The sequence below is a fragment of the Coffea arabica genome, chromosome 9e (genome assembly GCF_036785885.1).
Source record: "Coffea arabica cultivar ET-39 chromosome 9e, Coffea Arabica ET-39 HiFi, whole genome shotgun sequence".
NCBI lineage: Eukaryota > Viridiplantae > Streptophyta > Magnoliopsida > Gentianales > Rubiaceae > Coffea > Coffea arabica.
This window is the reverse complement of record NC_092327.1, coordinates 40,254,772-40,271,062: the sequence shown is the minus strand read 5'-3', so window position 1 is coordinate 40,271,062 and position 16,291 is coordinate 40,254,772. Positions and strand designations below refer to the sequence as shown.

The 16,291-nt window shown below is 35.9% G+C and overlaps 2 protein-coding genes across 5 annotated transcripts; both read left to right on the top strand.

Annotated features, from left to right (window-relative positions):
• The first annotated feature begins 3,659 nt into the window (after positions 1-3,659).
• LOC113708920 (uncharacterized) lies at positions 3,660-10,455 on the top strand. The gene is made up of 4 exons (XM_027231644.2): positions 3,660-4,042; positions 4,133-4,280; positions 4,890-5,054; positions 9,426-10,455. Exons 1-4 carry the CDS (start codon positions 3,855-3,857, stop codon positions 10,203-10,205), a joined length of 1,281 nt encoding a protein of 426 aa, XP_027087445.2. The 5' UTR covers positions 3,660-3,854; the 3' UTR covers positions 10,206-10,455.
• Positions 10,456-10,605: 150 nt separating this feature from the next.
• On the top strand, positions 10,606-15,267 carry LOC140003770 (uncharacterized protein At3g52155, chloroplastic-like). Of its 4 annotated transcripts, none has more exons than XR_011821569.1 (6): positions 10,606-11,202; positions 12,417-12,516; positions 12,629-12,808; positions 12,879-12,996; positions 14,745-14,902; positions 14,976-15,267. XR_011821569.1 is itself a non-coding variant. In XM_072066478.1 (5 exons), exons 1-5 carry the CDS (start codon positions 10,950-10,952, stop codon positions 14,811-14,813), a joined length of 720 nt encoding a protein of 239 aa, XP_071922579.1. In that variant the 5' UTR covers positions 10,606-10,949; the 3' UTR covers positions 14,814-15,267. The 4 variants fall into 4 exon arrangements, 2 of the variants coding, with proteins under 2 accessions (XP_071922579.1, XP_071922580.1); XR_011821568.1 differs by having other exon boundaries at positions 14,972-15,267; XM_072066478.1 differs by having other exon boundaries at positions 14,745-15,267.
• The last annotated feature ends 1,024 nt before the right edge of the window (positions 15,268-16,291 follow it).

Genomic DNA, 16,291 nt, shown 5'->3' with positions numbered 1-16,291 from the left:
TCCTCAATATTTACATGAAGAATTGATAGGATAAAAGAAATATTTTTCCTCTTTTTTCTTTTCTTCCTCCTTGATTCTTTCTTTTGGTCACTTATTTGTTATTCTTATTTCTGAAAGCAAATCTCTCATTTTTTTTAATTAATAAGACATGATAGCGTTGACTATTAATTGGCTAAACCTAAGGATTTGTTTCATAGTTTGACTAAACTACAGGGGAGGTATATGTAATTAACCCTTCTTGGTAAGATTTTTTTTTTTTTTAGGTATGAGTCTGGGTTAGTTTTATAAATTAGGCACTCTGAAAATAATAAAAATTTCTTATATTATATAAAAACGAGTTTAGGACTAAATTTCAACCGCAGGGGTGAGGCTATTTTGGGAATGTGAGAGTGTTTGAAGAGTAATTGGAACATTGAGTACAAGTCATTATAGCTTTAATTTTACTATAATTACTTATATAACCTTTCAGACATTTAAGATTAGGGGCAGGTTTGGTATGTTACAATATTTGGTGCCAAATTGAGTATCAAATACAACTGAATAAAGCTTGTGTTTTGATAGAATTACATAAAAGTCCTTTTAATCATTTATTATACTAACATTCAAGCCTTCCAATTTCCTGAAACCTTTCTCATCCGTTAAGAAATTAATTGGATGTTTACATAATTGAATTTTAATTACAATTAATTAACTTAATTATTATTTAAACAATCATTATCATATTTATGTCCCCATGTTTAGCCGATACCCTTTTTTCTTTTTCGGTTTCACCTCTTTGATTTTATCATGGCTATTAAATATTTGGTGGAATGCATAACTTTTCCTTTAAATTGAGATGAGTTCTTTGGGTTTGTCTTCTTCGATTGTAGTTTTTTTTTTCTGATGATTAGTTTATTCAAGAACTCCATATAGTTTACCTTTTGATACTTCTAATTCCAAAAACTGACTAATTGTATTATTTTCCTTAGTAGATCTCAGAGATTCTGTCTCTGGTCAAAGTACAATTTGAGATAATGTTGTCACTTTCTAAAATAATCAGAAAAGTAATTTTATCATCTTCTCTTCATCGGTCAAGGTATTATCTCTTTATTTAAGTCAAATAACGTTATTTCTCATGAACTTTCTCCTATTGTTCTTGACTCCAGGGATCTGTTGACTACATTCCAGCAGTTATGGTTCAAGTAGTTATTTTTTCATGAAATATGATTTAGAATTCAGCTTGTGTTTATTTTAATTGAAAATTTTATGATTGTAAAATTTATTAACTTAGAATTTTGTACTTCATTGAAACTAAAAAAGAAAATTAATCATGCTACATAGTACTAAGATGTCATTTGCACTCTATTTGCTTTCCATTTATGATCTCGTTCTTGTATTATACTGTTTATATAGTTTCAAATAAAAAAATTTTACTTTTTAATGCTATCTAAAAGAATTTGTAGTGAATCTTGATGAGTTTAAATGCTTTAGCTACAGCACCATTTTGATTGTATTGTATTAATTCATTTACTCATAATTGTATGTTGTGCAATGATAAATAATGTTTCTTGATTTGGTTGAAACAACTATTATCCATAGTTCAAACGAGTCAATTAAGTAGAGATGTTATATTGGATACTTATACAAATAAACATTGGAAAATATCATTAAGCAGTTTCTACCTATAGTTTGCAATTCGAATTCATATGAGGAATTTCTTCTGATTTTAGTTACCATTTTCTACAATTTCAAATTTAGAAAATATTATTTGCACCAATTTTTTATAATCAAGATAGTTTCAATTCAGATCTTTAATAATTATGCAGATTTGAACTTATTTATGAGATTATAAAGAAATGCCCCTGACAAAAAACACCAAATTTGAATAGTTTCTACAAAATTTTGAAAAAAACCACTTAAGTTTCTTATCTATCTGGGAAAATCGTCCAAAACGTCCCTCACATTTTGTAAAATAACTTTTTTCATCCCTCACTTTTAAAAGTGTAATTTTATGTCCCTTACATATTCACATAGGTCAAATTTAGTCCCTAACTAGGTTTCCGATCATTTTTTGGCCGGAATCCATCATGTGCAAGGCACGTGATCATTTTTTAAGGGTAAATTTGTCAAATTATATTTTACATAATCTGATATATAGTCCTCCACATTTTATAAAATGATTTTTTTCATCCCTCACATTTCACAAAATGAATTTCTCCATCCCTCACATTTCAAAAAATGAAATTTTCATTTCTCACTAATTATGTGTGTGAATACATTTTTTTTAAACACATATATATATGTCTATTTGATTTTGCTTAATAATAATAGCATAAACACATGTATGTAATTGGGTCCAACTTGTGGGCTATCTTCTCTTTTTGTATGATTATTACTAATATTTACCAATAGAATCTTAATTTGCATATTCTTATTGTATTTTGACCTAAAATAGCTTTATTGGCCAACTTGGCAATGAATGCAAGATTTTTTACTCACTTATACCAGATGAAATCAAATTATCACGTATAATATATGGTATTCGTATTATTAAGTGAAATCAAATAGACACATACATATATTTATGCTATTCGTATTATTAAGTAAAATCAAATAGACATATACATGTGTTTAAACAAAATGTATTCACACACATATATTTTTTTTTAGAGTTTCCCTCACACACATAATTAGTGAGGGATGGAAATATTCATTTTTTTGAAATGTGAAGGATGGAGAAATTCATTTTGTAAAATGTGAGGGATGAAAAAATTATTTTATAAAATGTGAGGGACGAAAAAATTTGTTTTATAAAATGTGGAGGACTATAGATTAGATTATGTAAAATATAATTTGATAAATTTACCCTTCAAAAATAATCACGTGCCTTGCACGTGATGGATTCCGGCAAAAAAATGATCGAAAACCTAGTTAGGGACTAAATTTGACCGATGTGAATATGTAAGGGACATAAAATTACACTTTTAAAAGTGAGGGACGAAAAAAGTCATTTTACAAAATGTGAGGGACGTTTTGGACGATTTTCCCTATCTATCTATCATTTTTGGGCATTATTATCTTTGTAAGAGACATGTGATTAAGTCGTATTATGCCCACCAAATTATATAAATAGTTAGTCAAAAATAAAATTATTTTAGATTAGATTGGATGCAAAGTGATTGATGGATAAACTTGACTTGATAATTCAGGTTGAGCTTAAGTCGAGGGAGAAATCAGAAGCATTGCTTGAGGGATCTTTCACGAACATATATAGATTCGAGAGATGAATGGTCCAATTGATACTTTAAAATATTTTATCATCTTGGGTAAGTTTTAGAAGAGACCTTTGGATACTTTTCAATTGCACTTCAAACATTTTTACATTTTCAAACTATCATTATCTTTGCAGTTGAAATTCAAACATAACCTTTGATCACAACGGATTCTTATATAGTATAATGATAAGGATGTCTCATTGCACATTATTTTTATTGATTCACTATGTAACTTAAGATTTTTCTATTAAAATCACATGATAAAATCATCATACTTCAATTCTTATACTATAAAATATTAAACAATAATTATTAATTATCTTGAATCACAAGTACCAAATTCCCGCGCGTCGCGCGGGCTGTCCTCCCCAGTAATATTAATACGATGGACCTTTTTGCAACTTTAAATTTTCTTCCTCGGTGAGGTGCTATTTTATAGTAAGATTTTTTAAGACTTCGGGGTTCTTGAGGGAAAAACAGTTGCATAATTCCCCGGCGGCGAGCAGAGATCCATCCACCAGTAGAGTAGCTGCACATACATATAGTTGCTAAATTGCAACATATATTGCCGAATTGAAAGAAAAGTTATCTGTGCAAGCGATGGCTCTCAAATTTTTAAACAAGAAAGGCTGGCACACGGGGAGTCTCCGGAATATTGAGAACGTATGGAAGGCGGAACAGAAACATGAAGCGGAGCAGAAAAAGTTGGAGGAGCTGCGCAAGCAGATCCAGGAGGAGAGGGAGCGATCTGAGTTCCGCCTCCTCCAAGAACAAGCTGGTCTCGTCACGTACGTTTCCTATTTGTAATTCCTCTGCATTTTATTACCTTTTTAGGGTTTGTGTATTATTTATCTTTTTTTCTTTTTTTTTTCCTACAGCAAGCAAGAGAGGTTGGAATTTCTGTACGACTCCGGATTAGCTGTTGGGAAGGGCAATTCTTCAGGAGGATTTAAGGCTCTTGAATCCTCCTCTCTGAAGACTGATTCTGGGACTGCTCCCTCCTCTGCTACCTCCTCTTCTACCAAGGTAATTTTTTGTTTTTCTTTTACACTGTATTCTTACTGCATATTGTCGTTGTATTGTTCAAGATAAGATATGGTGCTTTTATTCCCATTCAGTTTTTTGATGCATTGAAGACCAAGGTAGTGGGTGGATGTGGTTCTATAAGCTTGTGTGCAAAATCTATATTTTGGGTTTGTTCCTTGATTTTCTGGCTTTTAATATTTTTGTGCCTGCTGTAAAAACCTTCTGTCCCCAGAACAGCGGGAGGGGATATTCGGGTTTTCTGGCATTAATTGTCTGGATTTATTTCTACTCTAATAAGATGAGAAGAGTAGAGTCACTGGTCATAAAGTAACTCACAAAGAACTTCTTTTACTTGCCGATATTAAATCACATTAACTTGGCTTCCATTTCTGTGTAAACCTGCTGTCAATGTTTATATTGAAAATATAATAATTTTTTCTAGATTACGATTTGTATGTCCCACTGAAATTTTAACTGTAGATACAAACTAGTTTAGAATGAAAAATTGAATTGCGGATGGCAGTGTTACGGTTGTTTCAGAAAATTAAGAATTAGTCTTGAGTTGACGAGGTTTTGTGAGTTTCCTGATTTTCTGATTCTCAACTGCAGCAATCATCTGTTCCTGGAGCCCTATTTGAGGAAAAACCACAATCAGCCAATGATGCATGGAGGAAACTCCATTCAGATCCTTTGCTTTTGATCCGTCAGCGGGAGCAAGAAGCCCTTGCTCGTGTTAAAAATAACCCTATTCAGATGGCTATGATCCGCAAATCAGTGAGTTTGCTCTAACTGATGTCTTATGTACATACAAATGAATCATTCCTATAGAACTGATAGCTTGCTGGTAGCTCCTTTGTGACACTAAACATTTGAACCTTTTTTTTTTTTAATACATGTGAGCAATTTATTGTCAGGGGAGGTGGTAATGATTTAAGTTTAATGATCAAGTAGGACACATAGAATGGCAAGGACAACAAGAAATGTAAAAGAACAAAGAGCAGTGAAAAGAGAGAAACAGGTTAGGAGAAAGAATTAGGATTTGTACTGCTTGGTAGGAGGTTTTGAAAATAAATTCTAAGGTAACTTCCTCGATACACATTTTCATGTTTATACAACTCTTGCATCTCTAGGGACTAACTTTAACTATCTAACTAATTGATTACTACCAGTAATTAAGTCTGCCAGCTAGCTGTTGCAATTGATTTGAACTAACAAACTTTCTTTTCCTCTAAAGTGTTTACAAAGATTAGGTAGCCATCGGGGTCATGTCAATTGCTTTTCTTTTAAACAATCATAATTTATAAGATTAAAGTAGGAAACTAAGCTTGCATGAGTAGCCATCTTCCCAGGTTGCATTGTCTAGCTCCAAATTCTCCCAGATGATCAACACCTGGTCAAAAGACTGATTGTTCCTTTTGTATAACCTTTCTATCCATGATTGCTTGTGGATCAACCCTGATGTTCCCTTCTGTTGTTATCTTGTGCAAATCCACACAAACTGGTGCTCCTTTAGTGGACAGTTTCACTATAAATACATGGAAGACATGATGTGCTATAGATGCCCAGGTAACTTTCTTTCTGATGAACTTTTATATTGCTGCCCCCTGCTTCATTGTGACTTGCAGAATCGTAATACCCTTTGCAATAACACCCTTTCTTGTCCCCTCTCAAATGTTACCCTCAGCTCCTTGGATGCAAATGTCATTGTGCTAGAACCTCATTTAATCAACTCGTACAGTTAAGTCCAAGGTTCAAAATCCAGAACATACACATCATGAGTAAAATTACACCCCTGCATATCCCAGTAATCTATTGATTACAGATCAGTTCTTTGCCATCAACGATGTTCACCTTAAAATGCTTGTGATCTTTAACTGATTCGGGGTATAACTGAGCTGCAACTGATTTTACGAAACAATCCATACTGTTTCCATCCAATAGTACTGACATCTCATGCTCCCCATAATGTTCAGTCAACTTAATTGCACTGGAAGGCGGTTCTCCTGAGACCGGATGCAAAGACAGAACCACATTTTTAATTTTTTACTACCACAATCAATGATCACTTCTTCTGTTTCCATCCCTGAGTCCTGCCTCTCCAAGTCCTCTACTAATAACATATGAAACCTCCTTATCCTTGCAAATGTGGCCAGGATCAAACTTATCGCCACTGCTGTAATGCAATTCTACTAGGTGTAATTTTTTGGAAGACTTGTTTTGTGGGCCTATTTGTCCCACCCTCTTGTGACTTGGTATAAAGGTTATTTGCTCCCTTAATCATGTTTTAGTGGAGGATTGACCAGCCTTGATCCCTCAGCTGCTATCTGAGGTTAGGGGTGCAAAGATGCTGGCCTGAATCAAGCTACTAGCAAGCTTGCTCGGTCGAAGCTCGTGCAGCTCGAATAGCTTGACAAGCTTGATTTAAAGCCTATCATGTGAGGCTTGAAAATTTGTTGAGCTTAATAGTATTTTTAATATTCCTTAGTGTGAAATGTTGAAATTATATGAAATACTAATTTATATCACTCAAGCTCAATTGAGCTGTGTTAAGCTTGATTGAGCTAGATCTGATAAAGCTCGAGCTAAAGTATTTTGATTCGAGTAGTTCACTACTCAAGCTTGACTTGACTTGTTTGCAGCCCTGTCTGTGATCAGGGCTAAGCATTCTTGAAGAACACCTTGCATTGGTTTTCAACAAATTGCAAGTTGTGTGCTTGCCACCAAGTCATCTCAAAAGTTGCTTGGACGATAGCTGGTTTATGCATCTTGACTGTGTGTTTAATTTCCTCCTCCAACCCACACAAGAAGCTTTTGATGTAATAAGATTCTGATAATGCTGGAACCTTGATATTACAGCAGCCTTCAACTCTTTGAATTTCTCCAGATAAGCCACCACCAGAGGCCTCTTGCAATTTTATTTATTTATTTTTAGGCCTCTTGCAACTTGGTAAAACCCCTCCATCGTATCATCATCACCCAGCTCTTTAAATTCGTACTCCTGCCTAAATTTCATCAACAGCATCAGTCCTTTATCCCTCAAGCTGCAGTGCAGCCAAATCCTTATGCGCATCAGGGACTTGATGCAACTGAAAAACTTTATAACATTTCCTCCATTTTCCTGGGATTTGACCCATTGAAACTGGGAATATCCAATTTATAGAATACTGACAGGAAAGTGATTCCTATCTGTCTTTGATAAAATTTCCCAATTCAATGCCCTTGATTTCCTGATTAGAAGTTCTTACTGCATGAGTCCTTTTTGCAGAAACAGAGGGTTTTTCCCAAATGCCTCCATACAAAAAATGTGACACATGAAACTGGTTAATTTATTGGTAATTGCAGCCAAAACTGTCTGCATTTCAGAGCTGTTAATGTCCATCAGGGTCTTTAGTTCTGAGCTGCTGGAGTCCATCTTCTTTTCGAAGAAATGTCTATCAGCAGCTGGAAAAGAACATAGAGCAGAGAAGAGAGAAAAGAAGCAGATTTGGAGAAAAAAATTTGGAGATGTATTGATCAGTAGAAGGTTTAAGCTAACTTTCTCTATAGATATGCTCTTATTTTTAATTGTAAACTAACTTGTAGCTAACTACCAATAAGGCAGAAATTAACTCTGCCAGCTGGCTATAGCAACTAACTCAACTAACAGCTAACTCTCCCTCTCAAGTGTTTAAAAAGATTAAGTAGTCATCCAGGTTATTATAGGGATTGGGGAAGAAAAGATATAATCTGAAGCATGAAGACTGCACAACACTTACCTTTTCCTATGCATAGCAACTGAACTGTTTCTTGGATCCTGATCATAAGGTTCATTACAATATGGTGCAGTGGTATTGGGTAGTCTATAAATGTAAATCAGGATTAGCTGATAATCTGTTCTATGTAAATCATTTTTGCATCTTTTTCTGTCATATGAAGGCTTCAAGAGTTAGTTTTTATATATAGCTTGGTGATGTTAGTTTGTCGTTAGAATGTCACTTATGACTTTTAGGATCTTGGAGACTTAACTCCACTAGTAAGTTTCTGATTTACCGTCACATAGCTGTATTGAAATTAAGATGGTAGAATATGAGGCTCATTCTGATCAACTTGCTGTTTCAAATTTCAAATTATATGTGTGGTGTAACTTCCGTCTCTTTTTGTGACACCTCAATTGGTCTCCCCTTTTGAAGAAGCAATTTAAATGCCACAGAATAGTATCAGAGCTTTTGCCAACTAGTTGGGACTGGATTCTTGGACTGTGGTGTGAAGCCCACTAGGGTTAAATTTTGAGAAATAGATGCTTGACTTTTGACATGGCTTGGGTTTACTTTATAGATGTTTCAGACATGAGTTAGGATAATCATATTGTGGTGTATGAATTATTGAGGTTTACATGCATCCAGCTAATTTTGGATTTGGATGTGATCCATGCTGGATAGGGCCTAAGAATTTTGTTAGCCTTCTATATTTGTAGTGATTTATCAGTGCATCATGTAGCAGCTCATGAATTCCATGTAGTTGTAGTAGAGTATTATGAACCATATAGAATATAGAAGTTTGGGGTGCTAATCTTTTAGTTTTTGTGGATTTTGGGACATATATGAGCATATGACAGAATAATGCTTCAAACTAAAATGTTACATATCCTTATGGTTGAAACTTTTGTCTTCAACAATTCATGCATACTGATATGGGTACTTGCTCCATCACTAGATTCACTTCTCCATGAAGAAGAAGGTGATAAAAATAAGGAATGAAAGGAAAACAACCAGAAAAAAGAATTTTTTTCCTCTCTATAACTCAGTAAACTGTTTTTTTTTTTTTTTTTTTGGCTGGCCATTCTAGCTCTTTACGGCTTAAACAGAAATCAAAAAGTAAATGGCCATCAACTTGTTTGGGGTGTATGTTTTCAAACCCATGATGTTAAGTATCCATGCACGTTTGAGTTGCTTGGTATCTAGCTACAAGTTGTTGAACATATGTTTTCTGTCCCTAGATATTTATGCTTCTTTCCTAGCTGTTCTTAGTGAAATTTGTCACACGCAACCCTTTGATATATGCTAAGTTACATTATCATTAAGTTGCCATGATCCATTGGCTGATCATATGGTTAATTACATTTTCATTAATGTTTTCCGAATAATTATGATTTATGTCACTTTATAGGTTGAAGCTACAAAGAATAAGAAAAAGACTCATGACGAGGATGATGATAAGGCACACAAAAGGAAGCATCATCACAAGAAGAAGCATGAGAAGCAATCATCATCTGGGCACCATTCTGGCTCAGAAAATGCTGGTTCAGAAAAGAAAAGAAGAAAGTCTAGTGGCCACAAAGGTTCGCGTAGTATATTACCGAGTTCAGAAGAAGAAACTGATTGGGACATTGAGAGGAAGAGAATATCTAAAAAATCTACGCACAAAGAACATGGGCCCGGTTTCTTACTGGAGTCAACAACTAAGAAAAATGTCAGACAACAAAGAGGAAAAGGGATTCAGAATGATTTTCAGCATGAAGAAACTTGTTCCGCAGGATACATGGACCCTGTTCCCATGAACCAGGGAAAAAGAGAGCGAAAAATTCCTCAAAGCAATGTTGGTGATTCTTCTGATACTGTAAGAAGGAATGAGGCAATCAACAGGCGTCGAAATCCTGTTGAACTTTCTGAAGAAGAGAGAGCTGCAAGGTTGCAGGAGATGCAGATGGACGCGGAACTCCACGAGGAGCAGAGATGGAAACGTCTAAAAAAGGCAGAGGAAAATGATGCTCGGGAAGCTGTTAGAGCAGGGATACCCAAGGGTAGTAACTTCCTGGATGCTGTTCAAAAAAGCGTCTATGGTACGGACAAGGGTGGATCAGCAACCATAGAAGAGAGCGTCCGTCGGCGAACACATTATTTGCAGGGCAGATCAGAAGCCACAGAAAGAAATGCATTTCGCCGATAAGAAGTTTTAGTGCAAGAAATATTGGCTTCATTGAAGATGCGCTTTTTATCGGGCTTTTTAAAGATAAATGGTTACTGTAACAAGTTTTTTGGATAGATGTATATATATTTGTGCATGATGATAAAAAGAGATGATCGGACAAGGTGTTTGGAGTTTTCTAAAAATGTGAACTTGAAAAACAGTTCAGAGACTTTAGAATGTGTCATCTTATCTCCTAAGAATAAAAATTCTGAAGAGAATTAGCGGCTCATGTGCAAATGTCTACTAGAACGTGTTTTGATTCTTTTGTGGTCCGGGTCGGATCCTGTCCATATTCCATTCACTCTGGGCGTAGTGCGTCTGTATTTGTACAAGTAGTTCTTGCGCTCAGAGATAATTGAAGAACCCCCCTCGATTGAAAACTTAGTGCGAAGCTTGCATGAATGTTAAACTTCCGATCCGAGACGTCTGTGCTTGGGGTAACGATAAACAATATTGATACCTGGTAAGACGGGTATAGAAAGCCAACTCCGATCCGCAAAGAACCAGGCCCCTCCAAAGTCATAGAAAGAATGGTAAAGAAATTTCTGGAAAAGGACCATAAACTTCGCGGTTTTAGACGCTGCAACACTTCACATGGGAGAGAGTTAAGCGGGTAGTGCAACTGGCTCAGCAGCGTGCACTAAGTACTAGAAACTGTACTATTACTACTCCTTTCAGTTGAAAGCAAAGGGAAAGAAACATCACGACAACCAGATAACCACCATGAATGCCTGTCCAGCAACAACTGCCCTTCCCGGTACATTCTATGCTATGGTAAAAAGAAAATCTGGGGGGTCGTCCTTCCCTTCCACCCGCTGCACATATACAAAGCGCCGCTACCCAATTTCCCTGGCGACCGGGTCGGTTGTCGTAGAGACTACTCCATCTCAGCAGGAAACTAATTCTAATTCAGTTGTTCGCCGCCTCATTTTGCTCCGTCATGCCGATAGTAGTTGGGAAAATCGCTCCCTCCGAGGTATTAGGTATCCCAGTGCTCATTATTTGCCTCTTGTTTATCGTTTTTTTTAATTCTATCCAACTATGGATATACATACCAACATTTCTTAGATACCTACCGCACTGCAACTTTATGATTCTTCCTCAACTTCCCTTCAATCGAGGATTCTTTATTTTTCGCCTGCCTTTGTCATCGTTTCCCAAGCGACTATTATATGCTTTTTCTGAACAAGCAAGTAATTTTTGGGGTTATGGTACCGATAACATTATACTTACCTAGTGGGAGAGCATGCTATGAACAAGATTTTATTGTAAAAGACAGGTTGGAACGATATACTGATTGACCTTAACTCTCGTTCATCGGTTGCAAGTATACTCTGACCTTAACGCAAATCTTGTTTAGTTACGTCTGGACTTTTACCTTTGCTTATATCAAGCACCAGTTGACTAGAGAATTAAGTAATTAAATAACTATATGTAAGTAGTTATTACGTTGCCTTCAATTTATTCATGTATATATGGGAGGAAAGGTTTCTCAACCTTTTGCCAACAATTTACATCGATTGAGCAGAAAAAGTGGCAAGATCATGCAGGATTGTAGATTTTGTAAAGGATCCTTTATTTATTTTGTAAAAAGAAGAACAAGAAGAAGAAATCTATGACATATTGAGTTCAAATATTCATGATCAATGGGGAATTCTTTGTGTTGCCTGAGAAAATATAACTAAAATCAATCTTTTGGTTTTGGGAGGGTTGTTTTGGTGGGGTGGGTGGGAGTGGGGAGGAGGAAAAGGAGAATAACAAGAAAAGTTCAAAATTCGGGATCCAACTTTCTTTCTTGAAGGGTTAGTGAAGGAATTATACCTAAGTCAAAAAGTATGACATAGCAGCCTTTCCGAGCGAGCCTCTGGGATCTCCTGTAAACCCCCATGATGTGGTAAAGGGAGGATATTAGGGGAAGTTTAGCTTATTACTGGAAGTGGAAGATGGTCTAGCTAATTATGAGCTCAATGTCCGAAAGTGCATGCTGTTTGACTCAATATTGATGTTCGTGCAGCATTGTCTCCTTATGCGTCTAACTGTACCTGTGGAAATTGTAAGATAAACAGATTTATTCTTGTTTCTGTAGCATTTGCTCTCTCTGAGATCTGAATATGCAAATAGACTGAGACAACTGCTAAGAAAACAATTTTCCAACTTCTTAACTGGCTTTCAACTAACTTTCTTCCATAGATCATGATCGCCCATTGACTAAAAATGGACGAGAAGATGCCATTAAAGTCTCCCAGAAGCTTCAATTGTTGGGCTGGATACCTGAACTTATTTTATCTAGGTTTGTATTCTCAAGGGAGAGTTAATTTGCAATAAATAGGATGTGCGTATTCTCAGTGACCACTTATTTCTATTAAATGAATTGCTGTATTTGGACACTGTGTCCTCTATAGTGATTCCCAACGAACGAGGGAAACACTGAACATTATGCGAAAAGAGGTTCGAGGGTTTTTGGAAGCTGAGGTACATTTCCTTTCAAGCTTTTATTCAGTTGCAGCCATGGATGGTCAGACAGCAGAGCACCTTCGACAGGCTATAAGTGAATACTCAACAGATGAAATATTAACCGTCATGTGAGTTCTGCTGAATGAAACTTCTTCTTTGGCTTTCCATGGCACTGGGGCTTTTTATTTGGTTGTACAGGTGCATGGGACATAATAAGGGATGGGAGGAGGCTGCATCAACATTTTCAGGTGTCTCTGTTGAACTGAAGACTTGTAATGCTGCTTTGCTTGAAGCTGCTGGAAAAACATGGGAAGAAGTAAGATATAGTTTTGCACTATTTCAACTTTAACACTATCAATATTTTGCATATTTGAAGACTGTCTTTCTTTGCAATTTTCTTAGCCCACTATGGTTTTATACACCAACTTTTGTGGAATATAAAAATTCAACTTTTTTTTGGAGACATTGATATGTTTCAGTGAGTGCTCTGGATAGAGTTAGAAAGATATTTTGACCTAAAAAATCACTTATGGGGAGTGCTTTGGGATTTGTGTGCAGAACTGGCAAGCTACTAATATTTAATGTTGACTTTTAAGGATTGGCGCTAGATTTTGGACATTCAGAAGACAAATGAAATCATATAAAATCGAATATGGGGAATATTTTACAAGGCAAATTTCCTAGCTGCAAAGAGAAAATAGTGGTGGGATTGGTTAAGAACTTGCCACACTGGAAATCAAATTGAAATCCCGTTATCTTTCCTACATAATTTTCTGATGGTGCAGATAATTGTAATTGAACTGGCTCAGTTGCTGCGTAGCACAACTTTGGTAAGAGAACTGCATAGTTTCTCCAATACCTCTCTCTATGTTAACTAGCTACTAAGTAACTTGTTAACTCTGTCTCTAAAAAAAATACCCTGAAGTTGTTTTTAGTAGTGCAAGCTAGCCTCCCAGTAGCGGCCACACTCCTTGCAAGAAATAATTAATCCTAATTGATGGAGAGTGGAGACCTTTGGGAGATTCCTCCAGCGACTTTGCTGGCAACGTCACCACCCCTTGCAAGAAATAAAAAAACCCCAGTATATGGACTTCATGAGAGGATTTCTCTCTCAATGTTGGATGAACTTCTTGTTCTAATTGCTTTTTACTTTGCTAATGAAAATTTACTTTTATCTCCAGATGAAATTGTTCTTTTTTCCATAAGTGAAAAACAATGGTTATAGGAAGAAATATTATTTGGAATAGCTATTGAAGCACTTTTTGTGATGTGATGTATGTAAGATAAAAAGGTTGTTGGGAAGGTAAAAAGTTGATTGGGAATTGTAATTGTGATGCGAGCAAAATAATATTTGGGAAAAAATTGCTATCCAAACACATTTGTAGTCTGAAGATGGGGCTGCCATGGCAGATTTGATGGGACGAGAGTGGAAGGAGGTCACCAATCAGCAAGACACATGGGGAAAGGCATGTAGTCCATCAAGGTTGGTGGTTGTTGTAGTGGACTGGTGGGGGTGGTGGTGGGGCAGCCGGGAGGTGTGATGAGAGGGCTGTCACAGATGAGGTTGAGTCTGGTCTGGTGGAATAAACTAGCTTTTCATTTTAAGCATACAAACACCCAACAATCATTGGAAAACCAATCATTTTCTTATGATGCTTAATATTTTCTTAAGAAAATGTTCTACGTTTTACCAAACGGACATGAAGTCAAAGAAATTACGGTAGCTCTGTAGATCTCAGGGGGTCTGTGTTACTATTGCCAAATCTCAATAAACACCATCAAAGTTAAGATGTTTGAGAAGCTATTGAAAACAGTAAACAATAATGCACATGGCTATTGAGTTGGTCTTTTCTTGCAATTATGATAGTTCACTATGTTTGATCTATTTACGAATTTTTGGTTTGCATAGTTTTGCTATTGGGCTTTTAATTAGGAGCCTTGATTTGCAGTTGTGCAATGTGATGCCCATTTGAGGTAATGGGTAGTGGGGTTGGTTCAATTTTTATGCTTGGGGAGCTATGCTGTTGACAGTAGGCTGTTACACTTGGTTTCTTTCACTTGCAGGCATTTGCTTTGGCAGGAATCGGTGGCTGGAAGCTTCATGGCATTGTTAAGCCGGATGCTGGTCTTTAAGATTTCTCGGTAGCAAGGACAAATTACCAGATTCCTATATTCTACATGGTTCCTTCCATCTGAATTGACAATCCCCGATTAGGAGAATGGTAAGAGTAAGTCTAGGAAGTTCCTGTTGCAAACTACTATTAACCAGTTTTTATATTATTGATGTGAAGGAAGATCATAAAGTTCTCTCCGAAGTCCAAAGATTCTCCTAGTATTGGAAATGAGAGCTGTGACCATTTGGATGCATTCTTGCCTGCAAAACACTGAGCGTGTTGCAAAATGTAAAGCCATTGTGGATTTTTTTCTGCACTCCTCCTTCCAGCGACATGTTTGTGGGCATTGAAACGCTTCTTTTGAGCTATTTATGCTTCAGGAGATTTGACTAAAGGATCAAAGTTCTGGTGAAATCTTATGCTGCTGATTTAGCATAAAATGAATGCCCAAAATTCAAAAAACACTTAGTGAAGTTTGTTGCTGTTTTGGACTTACTTTTCCTTTTCTTTCTACAAGCTCTTATTGTCAAGGAAACTGGTTATTCACGTACTATTTATTTTGAATACAATGTGAACCTTAAGAAGTTTTTTTGTACTTATAAAATTGGACAAAAAAGCGAAACATATCTTTCCATTAGATTTCCCTAAAACAAGTAAAATGTAACCAGTTAATCAAATGGTACTGAAATGAAGCAAGATAAATTTTGATTCCAAGTAGTTATTAGCATAAAGAAAAGAACATAATTATAAGCATGATGTACATTTTCTCGAATTAATATTATAACGAGTAAATGGCTATAATAGTCATTAAAATATTCAAAATGACACGAGTTGATCACCAAATTTTTTTTTTAGTCAAAAAGTCACTGAACTCCCTACAACGAGTCTTTAAGGTCATTTTGATCAATTTAGCTGGTAAATCAACCAGAAAAAAAAAAGAAGCCAAACTTGACATAGTATTGTATTGCTGCTGACGGATGATCTCGCAGCCTGATATGATAGCACCCAGAAATCACGTCTGGGAGAGCTGACCTAATATTCCCTCTCTATCTATCAATGCTCCCTGACTTTCTGAAATTCGTACCAATGCCTCAAACTATAAATACCTTCCATTCTCACACTCAAAGGTATAAGACATCTAGACATCGTTACGCTAACTTAGACATCGCAGTTATTTCAGGGGACAAAGTCCCAACCCTGTGCCTTTATTCCTTATTATGTTTGCACCAAGAAACTCGGATTGGACAGCTCGGCCTCACTGGCTTCCTGCTTGCACGGTTATTATAGGAATTTTCCAAGTATATTTGCAAGAATAATTTTTTGAATTTTCATGTTTTATCACATTACCATTGCATCCTGCAATTTAGGCATAATTTGTTAATTTTTCATTTGAGCAATTGTTTCAATAAATCTGGATGCCCTACTAATGTTTAGTGTATTGCTTCAATAAACTACCCAATATATTGTTAAAAACAAAACTACCTAATATTTCATAAT